A 24,728-nucleotide genomic window follows, 5' to 3' on the forward strand; every position below is an offset into this window, starting at 1 on the left:
TTATAGAGAGTACAAACTCACAGCATTATTAAAATCAGTATACATATTTAACAAGATAAAAGCAATTTTTGTTTTGATATAGGATTGTCCTCGCCAACAGACATTAAACATAAGGAAATAAGAAGGCTTTGAATCAATTCCACAATTCTGTTAGATTAAGGTTAAGTTTGTATCACAATTAATTTACCCCTTTAATCCATAGTTCTTGATAACTTCAATTATTAAAAAGCTCTCAATCTCAGTTTTGAAAATTTCAGTTGAAAAACAGCCCGTTGGAAGTGGGAGTTGCATATAAACTCATACTTGAACACATTGTAAAGGCAATTCATTTTGGTAGAAAGAACAGAAACTATTGTTTTAAATAGATGAGAAAACTAGAAATATTGCTCAGGATTCTGAGTAAACGCACAGAAACAGCTGACATGCGTGTACAATAAGCAGTTGGGGGGGGCGGGGTTAACTGGTATGTTGGCATTTACTTACAAGGAGTTTTGAAACGAGAGTGAAGTCGTCTTCTAGGATTTTTGGATTTTTGCAGTTTTCATATCCATGCCTATGGAAGGATATATAGGCAGTGTAACGTAAATCCACTAGATTGTTTCCTAGGTAAATCCACTAGATTGTTTCCTAGGATGAGCATGTTGCCCTGTGAAGAAAGATTGAATAGTACCCATATTCACTGTTGTTTAGAAAAATGAATGCTAATTTCAATGGTGCATAACATTCTGAGAAGAGCTAACAGGATAGATGGTATTTGTTGGGAAAGTCCAGAACAAATGAGGCAATGTCAGTCATGAAGGACTATGATGGCCAAAAATATCTTTGAGTGATTATGAATCTTTGGAATTCTCTGTTGTAGAGGGATGTGGATTCTCAGCCATTGAATATATTCAAGGCAGAAATTGATATGTGTTTAGACTCTTAGAGCAGTGGATGTGGGAGTTCTGTGGGAAAGTAGATTTGAGGAAAGGACTAGCCACAGATTTACTAAATGGTGGTTCAGGCTCGGAGGGCATTTTGAAGCACTGCTGCTCCTATTCTATATATTTGCATGTTCTGAACCCAAATATACAACACAAAATAGAATCTGATTTTGTACTATTGATGCTTAGTTTTTATATTGCAGCCCTGTTGAGGTAATGGCCAATATTTCATTACCTATTGCACCTGTGGAATCAACCTTTCTTAATTTGTGTACACAGATAGCCAATCCATTTGTTTTTCCACAGCTTTAGTCTTTGTTTTTTTTTAAATTGTTTCCGATTGCAAATTAACTGACTTGCACGTCTCCATCTAGTCTTATAACTTCCTACTCATTTTTGCCTATCTTGCAAAACGTCTGGTGTCGCCTACAAACATGTGTACATAACTCTATATTTCCATATTCTAGTAATTGATATTTATGGGGTAAAGGCTGAGATCCCAGTGTAATCTAGTTTGATTATGTCAGATTTTATGATGACTTATAAGCCACCCTAGCTCAACTGTGAAAGCAAGAAGTGTCTTCAGAGGATTGTGAATCTTTGGGCACATGCTATTTCTTATAGCTTGGCCCATGTGTATTTTTCCGAGGGTCCCTCTCCAAAGACAATCATATAAACCAGGTCCCCATGGGTTTTGCCACCCCTTCTTCACTCAGAGTCATCCCCAAATGCCTTTTAGGAAGCCCTTCATTAATTTGTCTGTTTCCAAATTGGATTGAAATGCATTGTATCAAACCCCAATGGAGAAGAACCACATGGTGAGCTCCAGCATCTGGAGGTTTTTTATTTAATTTTCACATGGTAAGCTTGCCAAGCATGCTGTCCCATGGATTCAGCTGCTCCTGGGCTTGGTAAGCAGCCCATGAATCCAGAGCCAAGTGTGGCATTCAGGGAGCAGGCGTGGGAATGTTGGGGGTTGAAGCTTGCAAGCCTCATCCAAGTACATTTTGAATGGGATGAGAGTTTCAGCCTCTACGATTCTTTCAGGCAGAGAGTTCCAGACCCCAGCTTACTTTGGGTGCACATTTTTTAAAAAACTTCTGTGATCCTTTTACTGGTTACTTCTGCCATTCACCTTTTCTCTTTCTTTGATTTTATACAACTGTCTGAATCTCCCCTGTCGCCTTTGTTCCAGTAAAAAAAATAATTCCACCTTTTTATTCTGGCTTCTGCTCTCTTCCTTTCCAGTCCTGATGAAGGGTCTCGGCCCGAAATGTCGACTGTTTATTTCCCTCCATGGATGCTGCCTGACCTGCTGAGTTCCTCCAGCAGTTTTTGTGTATTGCTCCAGATTCCAGCATCTGCAGAATTTCTTATGTCTCCCCAGATCAGTTAGCTTCCCATTATAGCTAAAATTTTCTGACACTGGAAAAGTCCCAATAAATTACCTCTTCTCCCTTTTGAGTTCTTCTTGGAATATCCTGACCGGAACTGCATGGAGTACTTTTGTTGAGACTTAGCGCATGTTTTGTATGCTTCTAACATGACCCTTTATGATTGTACTTGGACAATAAAATTAAATAAACTGTATGTCTTACTGACCACATTATTCACCAGAGTCTTCCTATCTTCAAGGGTCTTGGGGCAAGCACAGCACAATTTTCTGTTCCTTTAAGCTTCTTAGTATCTTGCCTTATTTACTCTGCCCAAATCAGCTACCCCAGGCTTCTAATCACATCAGCTACTACTGTGCCCACCGAACCAGACCATTGATATCTTCCCTCACCTTACAATTTTCTTTCTCATTGTCAACCACCTGCCAAGTTTGCATGCTTTATTTTACTGGCTTAGTTTTGGTATTTTTCTTTTCTCTTTTTTTTTATTTGGCACTCTGGATTGGCGCAGAATCGATTGTGGTAAATGTGCTTCAAAAAGCTCAATATGATTCTTGTCCCGGTACGTAAACTGAAAAGGATAGGCTTCAGATTTGTATGACTGTATATTTTCCAAGATGGCAAAATTGTAAATGAAATCTAAAAGACAAAGAAAGCAATGGAAGCAGATTGAACTTAAATGACAGTGCATTGAGTTTTAATCTCCACCGAAGTGGGCTACTGGTTATTGAAAACATTCTTCTCTTTGACCCATTGAAATGTTCTACAAGAGTGTGAAGTGAAGAGCTTCTACAAAATAATGAGGTATCAACACCAATTTCCTTCGGTGTTCAAAATTCAACAGCCTATTTGCTGTTGCTAGTGTGTGCAGTCAATGCCTATGAACTAAAGATGACACTGCTGCTTATGGCATTTACCTGGGTTTTCATTCTGCACATTAAAAGATCATTGTTAGCCACTTTTGCTAAATGGACAGATACAGCAGAGGCTGCCCTTTGCCTTGCATTCCTAATCATGGGTGCATTGAAGTCTTTGAGGCTTCAGAAGTACAAAGTAAAACCACTATTATACATGTTAATTTACTGCAAGTGACTTCAAGATAAATTCCTATAACATATTTATTATAAAAATAAAGATGTTCCTCTTTGTAAAGGAAAGGTAAAAGGCAACAGAGGATCACTCTGAATCTAGCATTTATACAATATCTTCAACTTGATGAAACTTCGAAACAAGCTTCTCTATTTTCCAAATGTGAAAGTCAGTGCAGCAGAAGAGTTAAGAAGGGTGACCAACACTTGATAGAGACGTAGATTTAAAGGCGGATCTTAAAGGAGAAAGGGGAGGTGGGGAGGCAGGAAAGTTGACTGAGTGGATCCCAGAACGTGCAGCTGATGCCATGACTAGTGGTAGGGTGAAAGGAGGAATGCACAGGAGAATGAATCAGATTCAATAGAGAGGACAGCTGAGGGGGTTGGATATGCATAGCTGGGGGAGTTTACAGAGGTGGGGACGATGCAAATACAAGGATGAGAATTTTAACTTTAGATCAACAGTCAACATAGAGTAGGATATACAGGCTGATAGGAAGTAGGGCCTGGGGATGCAAATGTTTGTTTGAGCTGATCTTTATAGAGGACAAAAGGGTACAAGGCCTGCAAGGAACTTGTTGGGTTAGTCAGATTGGGAACTGATAGTGGCCTGGTTTATGTTTTCAACAGTAAATGGTCTGGGGCACAACAAAATTAGGCAGTGTGTCGGTGAAAATAGGTGGCATTGTGATAATGGAATCAAATGACATGAGGAGAAGAATCAGATGACCATGAAGTCCCTTAAGGCTCTTGTGCAACAGTAAGATCATGGTTGATCCAGTACCTCAAATTGCATTCTCACCCAATTGCCATATCCTTTAATTTCCTTAATGTCCAGAAAATCTGTTAATTTCAACATGGAATATGCTCATTTCCATGATTGTCCGGGAAAGAGAATTCCAAAGATTTGCAACCACCTTGTCTCTATCCTCAGTGGCCAATCTTAATTGACCCTATGACTGTGTCCTAGGTTTTCTAGCCCTGCGTTGGGGGTTCAAGCTCAACATGGGGCTGAATATGATACTTAGATTGTGAATTGTTGGCTTCACCCTGAGAAAGTTGTGGGAAAGGGAAAGTAATTGGGGTTGAGTTAACAAAAGAGATTGAGAAACATTACAAGACTTCACCCTGCTCTATATTACAGAATCATCAGTAATTTTTCACTTGGCTAGGTGAAGAAAGGTCTCCTCCTGACCTTTGTTTCATTTCCTGGAGCCAGGCAGCACAGAAGGAGTCCCCTCGGTCCTCCAAGTCCATGCTGACCATCTTGCACCCATTTACACTAATCCTATACTAATCCCATTATATTCTCTCACATTCATGTGAACTCCACCTGGATTCTACCATTCACCTTCATTAGAGACAATTTACAGTGGCCAATTTATCTACCAACCCGCACCTCTTTGGGATGTGGGAGGAAACCAGAGCACCGAGAAGAAAGCCACGCTGTTACAGGGAGAACATGCAAACTCTCCACACCAACAGCACCATAGGTCAGGATTGAACCAGGGTTGCTGGATCTGTGACGCAGCCTTTCCATTGGCTGCACCACAATACCACCCACTTACTGCGAGGTAGGAACTTGATCTCTTCACGAAAAGTCCTCAAGTTTCTCGCATCCCAACACTGATCCAGCTATCTGCTTGTCAGTATTGTTGGGAATAGAAGACCAATAGCTAGGAATTTACCAAGAGCAGTTACAATTAATTAATGGCAACAACATAATAAGAAAATCCCAGTCAGTCAGGAAGAGAAAAGTGCACGTATTGAAGAAAAGAGCCAAAGGAGTATTTGTATGAAACTTTTCATCTTGGGACCTGCCAAAAGCTAAATTCCAGCCACCCAAACAAGTTAAAAGAACCTTTCTAGAAATGGTCACCATCACTGGTCATACTTTGTTTCCACCATAATAAACTGAAATTCAGTCAGCTGAAAATCATGTTGTTTTCCTCAATGCCATCTTTTGAAATTTTGCCACAATCATATTATTACAGCTTATAAAAATTATCAAAATGTATCTTTTGCTCCAGCAAATGCAGGAACATCTCTATCATTTTTGATGAATGTAGTGGCCTGGTTTGCCAACCCTGTTTCTTAGTTGAATGGGATGGAAAAATGAGAGAAAGTCACGAGTTGGAGGTTGTAGTGGAGTCCAGGGTAGGGTTTTGAGGGGTAGGTTGATGAAGCATTGCTTGTCATCACCCAGCTCTGTGCTCACCTGGCTCACAATTCCCTATTCAAACACCTTCTGTTGTATTTTCATTTCAAACCATCTTGTTGGAAGTCGCTGGTTTAGGCAGTACCTTCCTTATTTTGTCTCCTGCTATGTTACTCGAGGATGGAGAATAATTTTTAAATAGTGATATGATCTGACTTCAAAGCTACTGTGACACCTATCTGAACTTTGTACATAAATCTGGCCTATCACGTAATGGGTAAACCTATGACAAAGCAGCAGATAGTTAAATAGATGAAAGTGTAGCGGTTGCTACCGCGGAATAAAACAAGACTCAACTCGGAGGATTGCCAAACAGAACTGGTTTATTTTCCCGCCTTGCGCGGGCCCTTTAAGGGAGAATGTTCCCACCCAAAACAACCGGCAATGACGTAAGTCCTACATCATCAGGACTTTCCCGCGCGCGGGTTCTCCCCGTCGCTCGGAAAGACGAGGCCCGCCGCCATCTTGGGCCTCATCGCTCCGACGCCGCGCGACCCGACTGCCGAGCCGGTTCACCTGACTAGACGGTGAGTCGCCACACAACTGGCGAGACAGTCCCCAAGGTCCGTGGGCTGTGCCAGCTGCCGCTTAGGGGGGTGGCCTCTGCGTTGCGGCGTGGCAACCTCGACAGGCTGTTGCAGATCCAAATGGGCCGGTTTGAGGCGGTCCGCCGTGAAGACCTGTTCCCTGCCTCCAACGTCCAAAATAAAAGTGGATCCGTTATTCCGTATGACTCGGAACGGTCCCTCATATAGTCATTGCAATGGCGCCCGAGGTGTGCCCCTGCGAATGAAAACAAACTTACAGTCCCGTAGTTCCTTGGGCTGGCAGGATGGGGCTTGACCGTGCCGTGAGGTGGGAATCGGGGCCAAGGCGCCAAGCTTCTCGTGCAGTCTTTGTAGGACTGCTGAGTGTTGTTCCCCTTGGTCCTGAAGGGCAGGTATGAAATCCCCGGGGACAACTAGTGGCGCCCCGTATACAAGCTCAGCTGACGAAGTGCGGAGGTCTTCTTTGGGGGCAGTGCGTATGCCGAGCAGGACCCAAGGCAGCTCGTCAACCCAGTTAGGACCCTTCAGGCGGGCCATCAAGGCCGATTTCAGATGGCGGTGAAAACGTTCCACCAACCCGTTTGATTGAGAATGGTAGGCCGTGGTGGTGTGCAGCTGCGTCACTAGCAGGTTCGCTAATGCAGCCCAGAGACTGGAAGTGAATTGGGTGCCTCTGTCTGAAGTGATGTGGGCCGGAACGCCAAAACGTGAGACCCAAGTTGTGAGCAGCGCGCGGGCGCAGGAATCAGTTGTGATGTCAGTCAGGGGGGTTGCCTCAGGCCACCTCGTGAACCGGTCCACGATGGTAAGGAGGTACCGGGCTCCTCTTGAAACCGGCAGAGGGCCCACGAGGTCGACGTGTATGTGGTTGAACCTCCTATGGGTAGGCTCGAACTGCTGTGGTGGGACCTTGGTGTGTCGCTGGATTTTTGACGTCTGGCAGTGCGGTCAAGTCCTGGCCCACTCACTGACCTGTTTGCGCAGGCCATGCCAGACAAACTTGCTGGCGACCAGCTGGACAGTTGATCTGATGGACGGGTGCGCCAACCCATGTACCGAGTCAAAAACGCATCTCCGCCAGGCTGCAGGGACTATAGGGCGGGGCTGACCAGTCGCAACGTCGCAAAGTAGGGTCCACTGACCTGGACCAACCAAGAAATCTCGGAGCTGCAGACCCGAGACTGCGGTTCTGTAGCTGGGCAGTTCGTCGTCGGCTTGCTGTGCGTCAGCTAGGGCCGCGTAGTCGACACCCAAGGATAGGTTGTGGATGGTTGGTCTGGAAAGTGCATCAGCAACAACAGTATCCTTTCCGGAGACATGTTGGATGTCAGTTGTGAACTCGGAAATGTAGGATAAATGACTCTGCTGACGAGCTGACCAGGGATCGGAGACTTTGGAGAAGGCAAAGGACAGAGGCTTATGATCAGTGAAAGCGGTGAAAGGCCTGCCTTCTAGAAAGTATCGGAAATGCCGGACCGCCAGATACAGCGCTAGAAGTTCCCGATCAAAAGCGCTGTACTTCAGTTCGGGCGGTCTAAGGTGCTTGCTGAAAAATGCCAAGGGTTGCCAGCGGCCTTCGAGTAGCTGTTCCAGTACCCCACCCACCGCGGTGTTGGACGCGTCTACCGTGAGGGCAGTCGGGACGTCAGTCCTGGGGTGTACCAGCATCGTGGCATCTGCCAGGGCATCTTTGGCCTTAATGAAAGCAGCCGCAGCCTCGTCAGTCCAGGTGATGTCCTTGCCCTTACCAGCCAGCAGCGAGAACAGAGGGCGCATGATACGGGCTGCTGCAGGGATGAAACGATGGTAAAAGTTGACTATCCCAAGGAATTCCTGTAGGCCTTTGACTGCGTCGGGGCGGGCAAGATGGCGGATAGCATCCACCTTGGCGGGTAGGGGTGTTGCCCCGTCGCTGGTGATTTTGTGGCCGAGGAAATCGAGAGTCAAGTCCAAATCGGCACTTAGACGGGTTGATCGTGAGGCCGAAATCGCGGAGGCGGGAATACAGCTGGCGGAGGTGGGAAAGGTGTTCCTGGCGGTTACGGCTGGCGATCAGTATGTCGTCCAAGTAAATGAACACGAAGTCCAGGTCTCGGCCTACCGCGTCCATCAGCCGCTGGAAGGTCTGCGCGGCGTTCTTAAGGCTGAACGGCATCCGAAGGAATTCGAACAGGCCAAATGGGGTGATAATCGCAGTTTTGGGGACGTCATCCAGATGGACCGGGATTTGGTGGTATCCCCTAACGAGGTCCACTTTGGAAAAGATGCGGGCCCTGTGTAAGTTCGCTGCGAAGTCCTGGATGTGAGGGATGGGATAGCGGTCCGGGGTGGTGGCGTCATTCAGCCTGCGGTAGTCGCGGCAGGGCCTCCACCCTCCGGTGGCTTTGGGGACCATGTGCAGGTGGGGAGGCCCAGGGGCTGTCTGACCTGCAAACAATCCCCAGCTCCTCCATGTGACGGAACTCTTCCTTTGCCAGGCAGAGCTTGTCTGGAGGTAATCATCGTGCTCGGGCATGAAGGGGTGGCCCTGTGGTAATGATGTGGTGTCGTACCCCATGTGTGGGCCTAGAATTTGTAAACGAAGGTGCCAAAATCGATGGGAATTCGGCCAGGAGCTTGGCGAAATCGTTGCCAGAAAGGGAAATGGAGTCCAGGCGCGGGGCTGGTGGGCTGATTTCTCCCAGGGGATAGGTCCGGAGAGTGCTAGAGTGGACTAACCGCTTCCTTCGCAGGTCGACTAACAGGTTGTGGGCCCGAAGGAAATCGGCTCCTAGGAGTGGTCGGGCGACGGTGGCAAGGGTAAAGGTCCAGGTAAAACGGCTGCCGCCAAAGTGTAATTGAAGCGTACGGGTGCCGAAAGACTGTATCGTTGTACCGTTGGCGGCATTGAGTAGAGGACCTGGTGGCCTGTCACGAGTGTTGCGGCCTGTCGGGGGCAAAATACTGACCTCCGCTCCAGTATCAACGAGGAAACGCCGTCCAGATTTCTTGTCCTGAACGAAGAGGAGGCTCTGTCGGCGGCCAGCTGCCGTAGCCATCAGCGGCGGCTGGCCCTGGCGTTTCCCTGAAACTTGCAGGGTGGGCGGCATCGACCGGCCTCCGCACCCCACCTCTGATGGTAGAAGCACAGCTGGTCACCCGTGTCGTCGTCTGCGTTCCTGGGGCGTGGCTGCTCGGTTGCTGGGGCCGGGCGAGGCGGGCGTTGGGCTCGCGGCCTGGTGATTTGACTGACGGACGAACCGCTCTCGCGCTTGGCCCTCCACAGGACATCTGCCCGGGCGGCCACCTCACAGGGGTTGCTGAAGTCGGCATCAGCTAACAACAAGTGGATGTCATCGGGGAGCTGTTTGAGGAAGGCCTGTTCGAACATCAGGCAGGGCTTGTGTCCCTCGGCCAATGCCAGCATCTCATTCATTAGGGCGGATGGGGATCTGTCCCCCAGGCCATCCAGATGAAGCAGGCGGGCGGCGCACTCACGACGGGAGAGGCCGAAGGTCCGGATCAAAAGGTCTTTGAAAGCCGGGTACTTAACTTCCTCCGGAGGCGACTGGATGAAGTCTCCAACCTGGGCGGCTGTCTCCTGGTCCAGAGAGCTAACCACATGGTAGTACTTCGTGGAGTCGGAGGTGATCTGCCGAAGGTGGAATTGCGCTTCGGCCTGGTCAAACCAGACGCTGGGCCGAAGTGTCCAAAAGGTGGGCAGCTTGAGGGCCACTGCGTTGGCTGCTGCGCTGTCGTCCATTTCGTGGGTCCAAAAGCCGTTTGGACCGTCGGGGTCACCAATGTAGCGGTTGCTACCGCGGAATAAAACAAGACTCTACTCGGAGGATTGCCAAACAGAACTGGTTTATTTTCCCGCCTTGCGCGGGCCCTTTAAGGGAGAATGTTCCCGCCCAAAACAACCGGCAATGACGTAAGTCCTACATCATCAGGAATTTCCCGCACGCGGGTTCTCCCCGTCGCTCGGAAAGACGAGGCCCGCCGCCATCTTGGGCCTCGTCGCTCCGACGCCGCGCGACCCGACTGCCGAGCCGGTTCGCCCGACTAGACGGTGAGTCGCCACAAAAGACTGAATTTTTCATTGCTGTGAACTAAGGGAAAGGAAATTCAAGGTCTAGAGAATCCCCCTCAGAAAATTCTAGTACTTCTCTGAAATGGGTTCCAGTTGGTGTTCTAACAAGTCGCTTTATTGAAGAGTTGATGTACTTGACGAGCATGGGAAAACGGCAGGTAACAGATCTTTGGTAATAAAGGTATATTTCTGCTTTGTTGGTGACAGTCCCCATCGGAATTCTGCACATCAAGTCTCGTGGAAAATAGAGTCAATTAAGAGAGGGAGATTATCTACCTTCTACATATTTTTACTCATCAAATGAAATAACATTCTCAAGGATCATGGTTGTTCCAACTATATCTTGGAAGATACAATGAGCTGCATCATTGTCTCTTGTACTGCACTATATTTCAGTGGTGGACATCTTCTAAACTTCCAACTTAAGTGACCTGATGTCCTATAGCCTTTCTACCATTTACAAAGCACAAGTGAGGAGTGCAGTGGAATACTCTTCACTTGTTTGGTTGAGTGCAGCTCTAACAATAGTTAAAAACCTCAACACTATCCAGTCAAAAGCAGCCTGCTTGATTTTCACACTGCAGCTACTTACTAAGATCTCCAATAGTGCCCCCCTAACCTCTGGCCTATGCCACTAAGAAGGGCAAAGGCAGCAGGCCCATAGAAATACTACCAACTGCAGTTTCTCCAAGTCATGCCATCCTGATTTGGAAATGTATCACAAGCCCTTTGTCATTGTTGTGTCTAAATCCTGGAACTTCCCATACCACGGCATTGGGGGAAGTGCACCTCCCGGAAGGACTGCAGTGGTTCAAGAAGGCTCTCCACCACCTTCTGAAAGGCAATAAATGCTGACTTTGCCAATGACACCAAATCCTAAAAAATGAACAAAAAAATCTCAGCTGAGGCTGATGCAGAAGGTAACAAGCTGTGTTTTCCCTTAAAACAAGAGTGGAGTGGATCTCTCAGCCTAATGCCAGCACTTAAACTGGGATTTGTCCTTGTATCTTTGTGGACATCCCAGTCTGCAGCACTGATGTAGACTGAAGCCAGCAGCAACATGCTCCACCATGCTGCCACTGGCTAAGTCTGTCTCATTGCCGCACTGGTGGACACATGGAGTCCAATCGGTTACTGCTGCCTTCTGCAGGTATCCCAGTTCTTTGGCTTGGAAGTGTGCTCGTTGAGTCTCTGCATCAATGTGTTTTATTTTGTATAATAAGTACTATTATTAATTTTATTAAGATTATTTTTTGTAGGTTCTAAATGTTGCAGACAACTTGAGTGTCAAAGACTTTTACAAACAGACACCGCAGCTCATATCTTGGACAGCAGGTGGGTCTGTGATAGTGGCCTCACCAGTTGTCAAAGCCATTTTGTCAGTGAAAGCACGTGCCTTGGCTGAGGCAGCCCCTATGTTGGGTTGGGACAGGAGGTGCAAGGAGCCGGTTCCCAGCAGAATTCTGTACTGGTGCTGTGGTGAAACAAATAGTGCAGCTTGGGCAGGCAGTTCAGGGCAATGGAAGACCTGCCCCAGGAAAAATCTAATGAATTCTGAGTACTATGAACTTTCATCCCTAACACATTGTTTCTTTTTTCCCAATCTGTAGCAACTTTGACAAGTTATTCAGAAAATGTGGACCGATCCAAATATGGCGGGGAAAGTAGTAAGGAATCAAGTTCCAGAGCAAACGTTAAACCTTGGCATGGTCAGAAATCTGCCATGGACTCCTGTTTGTATCGAGTGGATGAAAATATATCTGGCTCCACATTCAGCTTGAATAAATTCCCGGAAAGAAACTTGGAGACTGTCTCATCTCAATCTGTTCACTCGATACCTCTCTACCTAATGCCTCGACCAAATTCTGTAGCAGGTAAGAATGTAGATTTAGTGTCTGTAATAACTTATAAATTTGTTGAATAAATTACAATTTATCATTTATGGTGATTTCTATCCTGGTGACTTTGATGTGTTTCTTTGAGTTTGCACTTTCAGTAGAGAGCATTGCCTTGCAGAGCACAGTGAGAATCTGATTATATGTACTTCTACTTGCAAAAATGGCCTCTTAGATTTTACGATATATTAATGTTATAGACAATTTCCCTCTTTCTATCAACAAATTTATATTTCTTTTATTCACTAGGGAGTATCACCAACATTTCCAGGCTGAGGCAGTTGATGTAATTCGGTTCCACTTTTGATTTTGTGTGTGTGTGTGTGGCAGTTGATGTAATTCAGTTCCACTTTTGATTCTGTGTGTGTGTGTGTGTGTGTGTGTATACTAAATGCTGCACAATGGTGACTTAAAGTGATTGACTCTCAATCTGTAAATGTGATCTTTTAAATATCTGGCTGAAGTCGAGAACCCATGTCCGTGGAGAATCCCTGAGAAATAGCTTGTGTTAACGAAGGACATTACAGCACAGTACAGGCCCTTTGGCCCACGATGTTGTGCCAACCTTTTAACCTACTCTAATATCAATCTAACCATTCCTTCCCACATACCTCTCCATTTTCTATTATCCATGTGCCTATCTAAGAGTCTCTTAAATGTCCCTAATGTATCTGCCTCTGGCAGTGCGTTTCACGCACCCACCACTCTCTGTGTAAAAAAAATGCCTCTGACATTCCCCCCCCCCCCCCCCCCCCCCCCCCCCCCGCCCCTGTACTTTCCTCTAATCACCTTAAAATTATGCCCCCTCGTGTTAGCCATTTCCGCCCCGAGAAAAAGTCTCTGGCTGTCCACTCGATCTATGCCTCTTATCATCTTGCACACCTCTATCAGGTCACCTCTCATCCTCCTCCTCTCCAAAGAGCAAAGCCCTAGCTCACTCAACCTATCCTCATAAGACATGCTCTCCAATCCAGGCAGCATCCTGGTAAATCTCCTCTGCACCCTTTCTAAAGCTTCTATATCCTTTTGTGAGGTGACCAAAACTGAACGCAATATTCTAAGTGTGGTCAAACCAGGGTTTTATAGAGCTGCAACGTTACCTTGCAGCTCTTGAACTCAATCACCTGACTAATGAAGGCCAACGCGCCATACGCCTTCTTAACCATCCTATCAACTTGCGTGGTAACTTTGAGGGATCTATGGATGTGGACCCCAAGATCCCTCTGTTTCTCCACACTGCCATTAACCCTTTATTCTGCCTTCAAATTTGACCTTCCAAAGTGAATCACTTCACACTTTTCTGGGTTGAACGCCTCATCTGCCACTTCTCAGCCCAGCTTTGCATCCTATCAATGCCCTGATGTAACCCTTGACAAACTTCTACACTATCCACAACACCACCAACCTTTGTGTCATCTGCAAACTTGCTAACCCACCCTTCCACATCCTCATCCAAGTCATTTAAAAAAATCACAAAGAGCAGGGGTCCCAGAACAGATCCCTGCGGAACACCACTGGTCACCGACCTCCAGGCAGGATGTGCTCCAGTCATCTGGTCCTACTACTACTGGCTTTATCACTAATTATTGGCCGTTTAAAATACATGATGCTGGCACTACAGTACCATACTGTAAGCTTACCATGCAAAATTTTTATAATTTTGACTTTATAGTAACAGCTCGCAGTTTAATAATTTAATACTTCAACTCAGTGAATTTCAAATGTACTATTGGCTCATGTTATGACTTTGCAACTCCAATGTGTCTGGCAATAAATAGTTACTTCTTGCCAGCAGGTATTTTGTTTTTGCGTCTATAATCAAAGATAAAAATGAGTGGATCTGTTGATTTACTTCAAGGTTTAAGTTATGTCTGTTTAAAAGTGTCCTGCAAAATAAATTATAGACTGAAATGTAATTTTGGAACTAAGTTTGGTTCATGGAGAAAAAACTGACCTTTGTGCAATATTCTGATGTTAAATACTTTATAATACAGCCTATTGGATGTTTCCTGCTGGTATTTCCTTTGGAATTATAAATATCATTTTATGTATTTGCACGAGGAACTCAATTCATATTTTAGTTGGTTAAGTTCCACTTCTATCAAAAGCTTCAAGTGTAAATCAAGTTTTACTTGACTGCTGTCATTGTAGGACTTCTGGTAGTTCATGACTCCTGCAAGCCTTTCAAATATACCTATTATCTATTTCAACATGAAAATTAATCCGGAATTCGTTACTGTTGCTAATCTTTAACTAATGGTATATCAAATTAGATCTTTATGAAGGTTTTGAGTTAGTTCCTTTTTGATTGTCTCAGTAATAACTTGCTGTAAATAGTTCTACATTGTTGGTAGTCAACATAATTGTCAAAATTGGAAATGAATATCGAATTGCTTGGTGTCGTATTTAAGGGACCTTGTTTAATTTTTCCCGCATTGGCTCTTCAGAATGTTTATTGCCTCCTTATGATTGCAGGGTTTCTCGGCACTTTTTCTTGATAATCTTTTTGGCTTATTCACTCATTTGTCGAAGCTTTTTTTTTCCCTTTTTAGTACTTGTCCCAGATGAAAGACATTAATCTAATTTCTTGGATGCCCACTAATCAGTCCAACTAATCATTTAATCAGATAATGGCTAATCAACTCGTTCAGCTATTGCATGCTGTCTGAAACCTTTGAGTTCCATGGGAACAGTCATCTGAAAGAAGAGCATATTTTGAGTAATCTATTAAAGAATGATTTTGCTGGTTGCAAACCGTTAAAATGATTTTCAGAAGTTGTAGAATTCATATGAACGGGTTTTCTTTGAGTGATGTGGAAAAGAATTTATATTTTTAAAAGGAAGCCTTTTAGGCAAACTTCTGGGCAATAATGTAGCAAAACTACAGACTATATGGATTTAGTGAACCGTGGAGTCGCTGCCCACAATATCCTGAAGGAAGAGAAAGAATAGAAATAATGTATTCAGGTACATTGTTAAAAATAGAATTTGTTTCAACTACTAATCAGATCTGAACATTTATTGGAAAATTGTATTGGTAAATGAGTGATTGAAGTTTATCTTCCAATGGGTTCTGCTAACCATACCAGTAAGACTGAATAGGATCGATATTTTTAAAAACTCCTGAAAGTGTATCTTCTGAAGCTTTAAAGTATTTGGAATTGTATTTTTAAATAATGTTTCGTAGGTTTCAAAAAATCATGAGTAAACGGTATATCAATGATTAAAATAACTTCACATTTAAAAGAAATATGATTTTTATTCCCAAAGTATTGAAATTACCCCAGCAAACAAAGTGATGCATATTGTAGACATAAACCTGATCTGCAAATATGAGAACTTGCTTCCAAATTTTCATCACAATGTAAAGAGTCATAAATTAATTCTATGCAGATATGCAGAATCTCGGACATGCTAGTGAATCAGTATGATTGAATGTGACTTTCTATTCATGATATCCCCACATAGAAGTTTCCAGTGTTATTCAGCCATGTGTAGAAAAATGAGTAAGTCCTCCCTTCAGTTCAAAAAAATTTGGAGGTTATTATAACAAAGGTGGTATAATGAGCTTCTAGGCATTTAGTGTTAAGGGTCCAGCATTTGAACTTGGGCAGCAGAAAGATTGTATTAATTGCATTGAAGGTGGATTAGGCGTTCTATGATTGGAGTTCGATGTTTTTGTGAGTATATCGCGAAATGCTGTCATTCTGAGAAGCATGTAATTCCTGAAATTTGACCAGATACATGAATTTGCAGAATATTAGATGTTTGGCGCATACAGCGGAGAAACGTCATCTGTGATCCAATGTAACTTTTGAACAATGCCAGCTGAAATTAGCCACACACGGGGAAGCATGATTTAGTTGTGCTCCAGTCGCTGCAGCTGCACAGTGTAAAAGCCTGGACTCTCATTTGGGATTTCTGCCGTCTGCTAAGAGTTCATTGGAGACTGATTGATTGGTGATTCGAGAAGTCTTTGCTAAGTCACACTGTAACTGTAGGTGAGATGCACTACCATGTCTCCACAGTATTAGCTGCTCATGGGTTTTCCGTAGTGGCCCTCTCCAGTTTGTTGCACCAAATATCTGTTTTGAGCAACCAGAAACACAAAAGTGAAAGTTAATTTCAAAGCCTTAAAAGGATAAGTATCCTTGTTAAATTTTTGGTGTGTGCATGCATGCTTTGAGCTTTTAAGTTGCTGAGAAGGGATAAGGCAATAAGAAGTGTAAAAGAACAACGAGACTGCTAAGGTGAAAGGGTTGGGGGAAGGGAGTGAGTGAGTGTATGAGAGCAATTCAAGTTCAAAGAGGAATGGGTATTACACCTCATTGTGTTTGAAGGCATTACTCATGAGGTACAGTGTTAGAGATTAAATTTTGACACATTATGGATTTTTTCTTAACATAACTTCCAGTTTCTTAGAGAATTCGAGGTTATCTCAATGGCCACCTCTTATCAATTGTCCTTCATTTCCTTTCTGGCACAAACGACTCCTGCTTACTGCTGCCTTGATCAATATGTTGAGATCTGAATCTCAACATGTCGATCAGGTGGTGGGGGGTGTTTCCCACTCCAAGAGAACCTCCCTTGCAGCCATTTGGAATGTCACAACAGTGCACAAGTACATACTTCTAGTAGTGCTCTGGGTTAGTGGAGCTCTGATCCCAGCTTGTGCGGGATTGAAGCAGCAAGTGTGCTAAATTGAACCAATAATGATTAGGAACCCTGCATTAATTACTTAAGGGTTGCATTGCATATCAAAATCCTATTGAATATTTTGGTGCTTGAAATAAAATCTAGTGTCTTGAGTTTCGCTGGCATAAAAAGGCCCAAATTAACCATGCAGTGAAGGTTTACACTCCTGTATCGAAGTGATCAAATTCCAAGCAAATATCCCTTCTGAGATAAGGCATAGAAGATGAAAAAAAGAGAAAATTATTTTATTTTTTCTTCAAGTGCTTTATTTTAAATTCATATTTTGATCTAAGTTTTGTTTACTATTTCCCACTCATATATGCATTAGCATAAAGAGAGCTGTGCTGTCACAAGCAGTGTAAGAGTTGAGCGTTAACATGCTGAAGCAGTGCTTTGACATCAGACTGTTAGAGTCATAGAGTTATACAGCATGGAAATAGGCTCTTGGGCCAAACTCATCCATGCCGACCAAGATGTCTAAACAGTCCCAGTTATTCAGTTTCTCCTTGTTATTCAAGCTCTCCAGTCCCAGCATCATCCTTATGAACCTTTTCTGTACCCTTTCTAGTTTAATCACATCCAGGTTACAGGACTACCTGAAACAGCTGAGAAGACTTGGCTTTGGATGTCATCATCTTAGAATGAATAACAGCCCATGTGGCCAGCCCACATGTAAGAAAGGTGCTGGGGATTGATTGAGGTGAAATCATGAATACTGTAGCAGCTAGCTACACACTACAAAATGAAGACACAGAGTCCCTGGTTTGAAATCCGAAGTCGAATGAACGACAGGGGCACGGTGCGCCTTTAATATCCGAAAACTTCCCGCGCTACAGTTCCCGCGCTGACGTCATGCGCGAGTCACCTGACCTTCCCGCGTGCAGGCTTTCCCAGCCCGACGATGGGGAAGAAGGAGGGCCCCGCGCCATCTTGGATCGGGGCCTCCGACGACGTTCGCGATGTCGGTAGCCGGTTCGATGCTGGTGCGGTGAGACGCTACAATACCATCATTGTGAAAGAGGAGACCTACTACATCCCCAGAACAGCACTTTATCAATTCTAGTAATCTCTTTGAGGATTGCTGGCCTGCTTAGTCACTCTCTAAGTCCTTCTGAACAGTAGCATCCAAAGCTGCTTTGGCAGAAAGTAAAACTTTCATTACACTACTCATACACTGGTGGTTGCTGTTTGTACTGCATCGTGATTAATTCCATGTTATGTTGATGAAGAGCTCCAGTTTCATGCTGTATAAGGTCAATCCAATGCTCAACACAAATGTCTCTGCCAAGTTAGTGCCTGACTCCACCATTTGTCTTCATATTAAATACAATCTGGCAGGCTTTCTAATGGACCAAGCTTTCACTAAACCCTATTGGCCTTTTCATGTTTCCTCTATATGAACCATCAAAATTATTATCTGATTTTTCACTGTACCTTGGTACAAGTGGTAATAATATACCAATACCAATAGTTGGCGTTCTGTGCAACCTGCCCCTGTAGAGTTGGCATCTTCTCCATCTTTTTGCATTGGCCTACACTGTCCTCAATGAGATCAGTGTCGTGCATTGTATTTGGGTGATATGACTCTTTTGGTTGAATAGTGTGTGAGAGCTGTGAGGTATGAATATGATAGGTAAAGTATGTGAATGTGAAGCTTGCAAGCACTAGGTATGAGTCCTGATTGATAGAAATCATTGGTGGGTGAGTGATTGGGTTGCAGTTTATAAGATATGGCACTTGGTAGATTTATTTTCTGTCCTTCACCACTTGCGTAAGGTCATTAACCTTGTTCTAGTTCTACATCCAGTTCCTTGGGACTAAGTTCCTAGCATTGATCTCTGCAACTGTCTCTCCTCAGTGTCTCTGATTGCGTGTCTGAAACAGCTCCTGTAGGAAGGGCTCTCTCTCTCTTCTTCACAATGACCTCACCAACTTCAAAAGCACAATATACTTTTAAGAGGCTTGGGCTGGTTTTGATAATGTTAACAAGTAATGATATTGGGCCCCTGACTTTATGTGCAATGACTGAACACCATGGTTAGCATTTGCTGCATGCAAAAATCATTATCTTGAGCATGCAGTACAAAATTGGCCTGGAATCAAGTTGGGGCCTCACTCAGGGTCTGGGACCTGGATTGTAACCCAGGGAGCAGGGCTGGGAAGACAGAGAGCTCAGTGACAGGTAGATCTCAGAGTAATGTGACCTTTCAACTCTGGCAACATTTTGAAGGAGTGTTTCATGGGGAATGATACCATTCCACCCGATTCTGATCCAGAAATTCCATCATTGGCGCAAATATGAATTGCAGCCATAAGTATACAATCTAATTTCTGGAATGGGTTGATTCAACCCAGTAATTATTGTAATCACGCTGCACTTCTGAAATGAACCATTTTCACAGTCTGGCGCTGAAAAATACTTGTGGTAATAGTGCCTCATTTAGCACTCCAGATGCATTCCTGGGAACAAATGTGCTAATTGAATCGGCTCAAAGGGGTCACTACATACTGCACTCTCATTGGCTGAGTGAATGTGATTAATATGGCCATGTCAAACAAGCTGGTATGTTTTGACAATATTATTCTTTTCCTTTGTTTCCTAATATTTTTAGTAAAAGAATTTTTCCTAGCGCTGAGAGCACTATATCAGAGCAGCACTCTGTGCGGTATCGCTAAGCAGGATATCTGTGGATTTAAGAATTTCCAGGACAATGTATTATTAAATCAGTATTAAATGTATATGGTGCTTTTTGTATGAAACATTTTACCAATTCCTACTTTGATCTCTAGTGTGGATACATGCCTGGATCTTCCACCCTTTTTTTTAGATTTTTAACTTCAGGCTTCCAGAATTCTGCTCCTGCCCTCTATTTGCTCTCAGATTTTCTAACAGGAGCCACTGGATGGCAATTGGAGCAAGATTTTCTTTGTCCCATCCCACTTTAGGGTTAAAGAGTTATTTATGGTCCTTGTCTGAAGTGTACTCCTTCCACATGCTTACTTTTTTTTTGACTTTTACATCTGAGAAACCAAAGTAGTGTGATTGGTTTTGATTGGAATCCACGGCATACTTGCTATGTTTAATAATTCAACAACTGATGAACTTCAGAAAAAATTTTTTTGGTTATTCCATAACCTTAAGTACTCCCTGTATTGTTTTCTACAAAAATACTTTACGAACTAAAACCAGCAGATCCCTATGCTTATTAAACAAATCTTCATTTATAAAGCAGAAGGAAATTCAGTTGTTCGTAATGCAGCAATAATTTTGTAAGTGACGCTTAATGCATTTTTCACTTGTTTTAATGATGCTGAAGTCAAATTTGATTTTATGATGAAAAAGATTTTGGGACCTGTTTAGTTATTGGGGGTCATGTTACTGCCATGAAACTACCCCCCCCCCCCCCCCCACCCCCACCTCAGTCCAGTGGCCTTGGTTCTAATCCACCTTAGTTCAGTCTTCACACTGCACAGAAGGTTCATTTCAGATCACTTTCCAACTTCAACGTTCTGTTTGATTTCTATTAATTAATTACTTCTGCATTTTCTCCCTCACCCACTTTAAACAGTGCATTGGTAGGACATGGGAAACAGCTGTTGCCTGACTAGTGCATTCCTTTTGTACCAGATTCATGTAATCATCAGCCACAAACCCTTAATTGGCAAGTTTTTTTTGTTTTGATGTTTGTTTGGGGGAAGGTGGCGGACGGTAACTTATTTTTTCATCCATTGGCTTAATTCATTTAAGATAACATGTCTTTTTGTTTCTAATTTTATTGCAGTTGTTTTAGATTGTTCTTCCTGCTTGTAACATCTGATGATTTTTCTGTTCAAGGCCATTGCTACATTAAAGTGTTGTAAGCTGCAGCTGTTTGTGAAGATATATTTAAGAGGCCATATCAGACTCCATAAACAACTTCAGGTCTTTCCTTACATATATAAGATGTACTCCTTTGCAAAAATTCAGTTTTATCCTGCATAATCTGAAGATTCACCTGCATTTTTTTTATGCTTTATGTGCCCTCTTAGTGACATGGCCAAAGCTAGGAGTGCTGTCTCTGTGAATTGACAGATACATGTAGGACTGATGTCTTCCACAGTGCTTAAAATGGAACAGTAACTAAACTGGGCTGTGCAAAACTTCTAGCTAGGGGCTTTTAAGTTCAAGGCAAAGAAAAGCCGAATTCCCTGTGCTGCAGTGAAACGTCTTTACTTGAGGTTGACACATTGCAATAATTTTAATGTGCATAATATAATCTTAACCTTAACAGCTGACACTAGGTTACTGTTCACTTTCTCTCTACCCCTCTATCCCTTGAGCTAAGCCCTGAGTATACTCATAATTGTCCTTGAGGTCACTGTGCTGACAATTCACTGAGGTACAAATTCTGCTGATTTTGCTGACTGCAGGCCCTGACCCAGTGGTCTTCTGACATGCTGGTGACTGACTGCAGTACCTCTATGGCCAAGATATCTTTCTTATAAGTTGCCATTAACTTTTGTAATTTCAGCCTCTCCTTTGATCTAAGGCTGAGTCTTGGGCTGCACCTCCCCTACTAGCCTGAGCAAATAGCGTACAACTCTCTTTGCCTCACCTGCCTGGTATCTGTGTCAGCTGTTTGATACAATTTTTGCTGTATTGGTTTATTATCGTCACTTGTACTGAAGTACAGTGAAAAGCTTGTCTTACAAACCGATCGTACAGGTGGTCAAGCCCAACATCTGCTAGTTACAATGGAATTTGCATATTCACAACAGGGTACAATCAAGGTGGGGAAATGGAAACTTTAAAAACTTACAAGCACCTACTCTCTCTTCATATGTGCAGCTTCATTGCAGCAGTGTTTGTTGCATAATCAAAGTGCTCTTTCTTTTCCATAATTCTTGACTCATTAGTTTTAGACTATTTGGAATCATTTTTATAGCAATAATATGAACATTAAAGCTTCATGGACAATCAGACACATTTCCTCCTTCCTCCCCCTCCCCCTTGTACATTCACAGAGTCTTAGTTCTCTTAGGGTATGTTGGAATACTGCACATGTGGGTCAAATTCTGGGATTGTAGACCACAAACTATTTCCTGCACAGCTGCCCAGCTCTGTTGTTGTTGGTACAGTTAACCAATCTTTCTGCATATGAAATCAGAAATAAGTATCTTTTCAAAGAGATAAGTTTACAGACTCCCTTTTGTATTCACTATCGTCCTTAAATCGTACAATGCAAAAGGTGTCATTCCAGTACTTTCTGTGCACTTTGAAACGTTGAAACTGATTTGTGCTTAACAAGCTAGTCACCTTGTTTTGAAAAAAAACTGAGATCAGTTTGTATTACTACTGAATATCTTATGAACATCAAGGTCTTGTGTTTTGCATGGAAATACCATGTACGTCAGTGAGGTCATCTGGAAGAATCCTGTGATGTTACAGCTTAACCTTCCAGTTGTTTTTGAAAAGGTAATGGGGTAAAGTCCATGGAGGTATTGTTCTACAACACAGAACTTTTGCTGGTTCTAGCAACTTACTGAATGTATTGGAAAACTTGAAAGTTGTAAAAATGGCAAAACTTTAAAGACAAATCTGTTCATAGGTTAAATAACCAAGATAAAGGGACAGGATCCACAGTAAAAGACACTGTCAAGGTTGCTAAGGATGGAAGAGATGTTGAGAAACATTGGAAAATAGTGATTTGTGATGCCAAACTTAGCTCAAAAAAATCTAACTATTGTAAGAGGAAAGAAATACTTAATGAATGCTAAAATGTTCACAGTTTTGAGTTATTCATTGAGGAGTTTAGGAGAAGCAGGCTTAACTGGTGTGTTGGCTGTTGAAAGGACTTCAACATATTGTGGTAGGAAAGTAAAAAGAGAACCAATTTTTCTTCCTCCATTTCAATATTCAGGAGTATCGGTTAGAAAGTGAGGAATGTTTTGGATGTGGGGTGAGAACAGAACCTGGAGCATAGAAACACATTTGTACGAGTTGGTCAAATGTAGAGAATGCAAACAAAAAAATGCCAGAAACACTCAGCAGGTTAGGCAGCATCTGTGGAAACAGTCATTTAAAGTTTCCGGTCTGTGACCTTCATTAGAATCACGAAAGAGAGAACGCAAGTTAGTTTAGGCTACAGAGAAGGTGGGGGAAGGTAGGGGGTAGAACAAAGCCTGAACTGATAACTCCATCTACTGCAGTCGGTTCTCATGCAGGCCCCAGACCTGAAATGTCCCCCCATTTCCTTATTCCTCATTTTACTTTGTGGCTTAATCACTTTTTAAGAAGTGGGTGTCTCACTGTTCACCCATCACTGATTACCCTCTAAGGTGATGGCGAGTCACCTTCTTGAGCTACTGCAGTCTTTCTAGTGAAGGTACTCCAATGATGTTGGAAAGCTGTGATGCTCAAAGAAAGGTCTTTATGACTTACCTTGGCCTTGCACAGATAGCAAGAAACAAATAATGCTTTTAAATATCCTTAGGTAGTTCACAGGAGCATTAGCAAACAAAAATACTGTATGACCCAAATCCATGAACAGATAATAGGATAAATGATCAAAAGCTTGGTTAGGGGTAAGTTTTAGGATGTGTTGAAGGAGAGAAATGTAACAGTTGAAATTTCAGAGGTTAGGGACTTAGCTGCTGAAGGGATAGTGCCCATTGACAGAGCAACTAAATTTGGGGAACAGCAAAAGGTCAGAATTAGAGGGTTAGAGGACCAGGGAAGATTACAGAGATAGGGAGTGGATGAAACCATGAAGTATTTGAAAACCAGGACATGTTAAAATTGAGCTATTACTTGACTGGATTTCAGTGTAGATCAACAGCACAAGGGTGCTGGATGATTTGAACTTGGGTTGCAGGAATTTGGGATAACATCTGTTTGATTTAGAATGAGGGAGGTCATGCAGAATGTGTTAGGATATTTGCCATGAGGTAGTGAAGATACAGTCAGGACAGAGATGTTTGATGTCATAGAGGTAGAAGTAGGCACCCTTACTTGGTGGTATATTTAATTGGTCTGATATTCAGCTCAGAATTAATTATGATGCAGTCTATCTAGTCTCAGACTTTTAGCAGGGAGCAGTACAAAGTTTGGAATGGGTGCTGATGACGAAGGCTTTGGTCGTTCTATGATTTAATTTGAGAAAGTTCATAAAAAGATGCATTAGAATTAACACATAAGGATACTACTGAACTCTGGGTGTATTCCAATTTTATGTCCAAATTTTAGCTGCTGGTGGTAAGAATGCTAAACAAATATCATCTGCTTTTTGATAATTTGCACACATTATTGTTTCACATTTGTTTGTTAAATTAAAATCATTCAGTGCAATTTTATTATTCTTCATTTAACAATGCAGCAAGCTTGCATGTTGTTCAAAGTACCGTTAAATAAATGTAATTTGCAATACCAAATAACCACAGGATTGTATCGGTACATTTCTGAAATTAATTCTTTTGCTTTCTCAACAGTCTAGATCATCACTTAATATCAAACAACTGTTGTTTTCATGTAGTTTGGCAAGATATGTAATGTTTGTTCAGCTGTTTGAAGATCTGTGATAGGTATTTGCAGTGATTGCAATGCAGATGATTTCCTTTTCCAAATTTCTACCTGAAAGTTTCCGAACTGGAAGGTGAATTTATGTCTTAAACAACGTGATGAATTAACATTTTGGCTTTAATTTGATGTATCAAGAACAGTAAAACTCCAATAATCCAGCACCCTCATACTTTAAATTCACTTTTTTTTAGATGTTACTCAGCAGTAGAATAAATTTTCAAGTGAAACCAGTAAGTTTAAAGCTGCTGTATTTAAAGAGAACAAGGGAAACAGGACCCTGGTGAGTTTGAAGGGAGTGTGGGCAAAATCACCTAGTGAGCCAGGTGCCTAACCATCA

General features: G+C 43.0%; 1 protein-coding gene across 5 annotated transcripts in view; it reads left to right on the top strand.

The window, feature by feature from the left end:
* Positions 1-24,728, top strand: part of tanc2a (tetratricopeptide repeat, ankyrin repeat and coiled-coil containing 2a) — a 591,670-nt gene that overhangs the window by 383,207 nt on the left and 183,735 nt on the right. For all 5 annotated transcript variants that reach the window (XM_052038520.1, XM_052038521.1, XM_052038522.1 and 2 more), the window contains one exon: positions 11,854-12,117. In XM_052038520.1, the coding sequence (XP_051894480.1) occupies positions 11,854-12,117 (264 nt within the window). The remainder of the gene's footprint in view (positions 1-11,853; positions 12,118-24,728) is intronic.

This window comes from Pristis pectinata, chromosome 25 (genome assembly GCF_009764475.1).
Source record: "Pristis pectinata isolate sPriPec2 chromosome 25, sPriPec2.1.pri, whole genome shotgun sequence".
Classification (NCBI taxonomy): Eukaryota; Metazoa; Chordata; class Chondrichthyes; order Rhinopristiformes; family Pristidae; genus Pristis; species Pristis pectinata.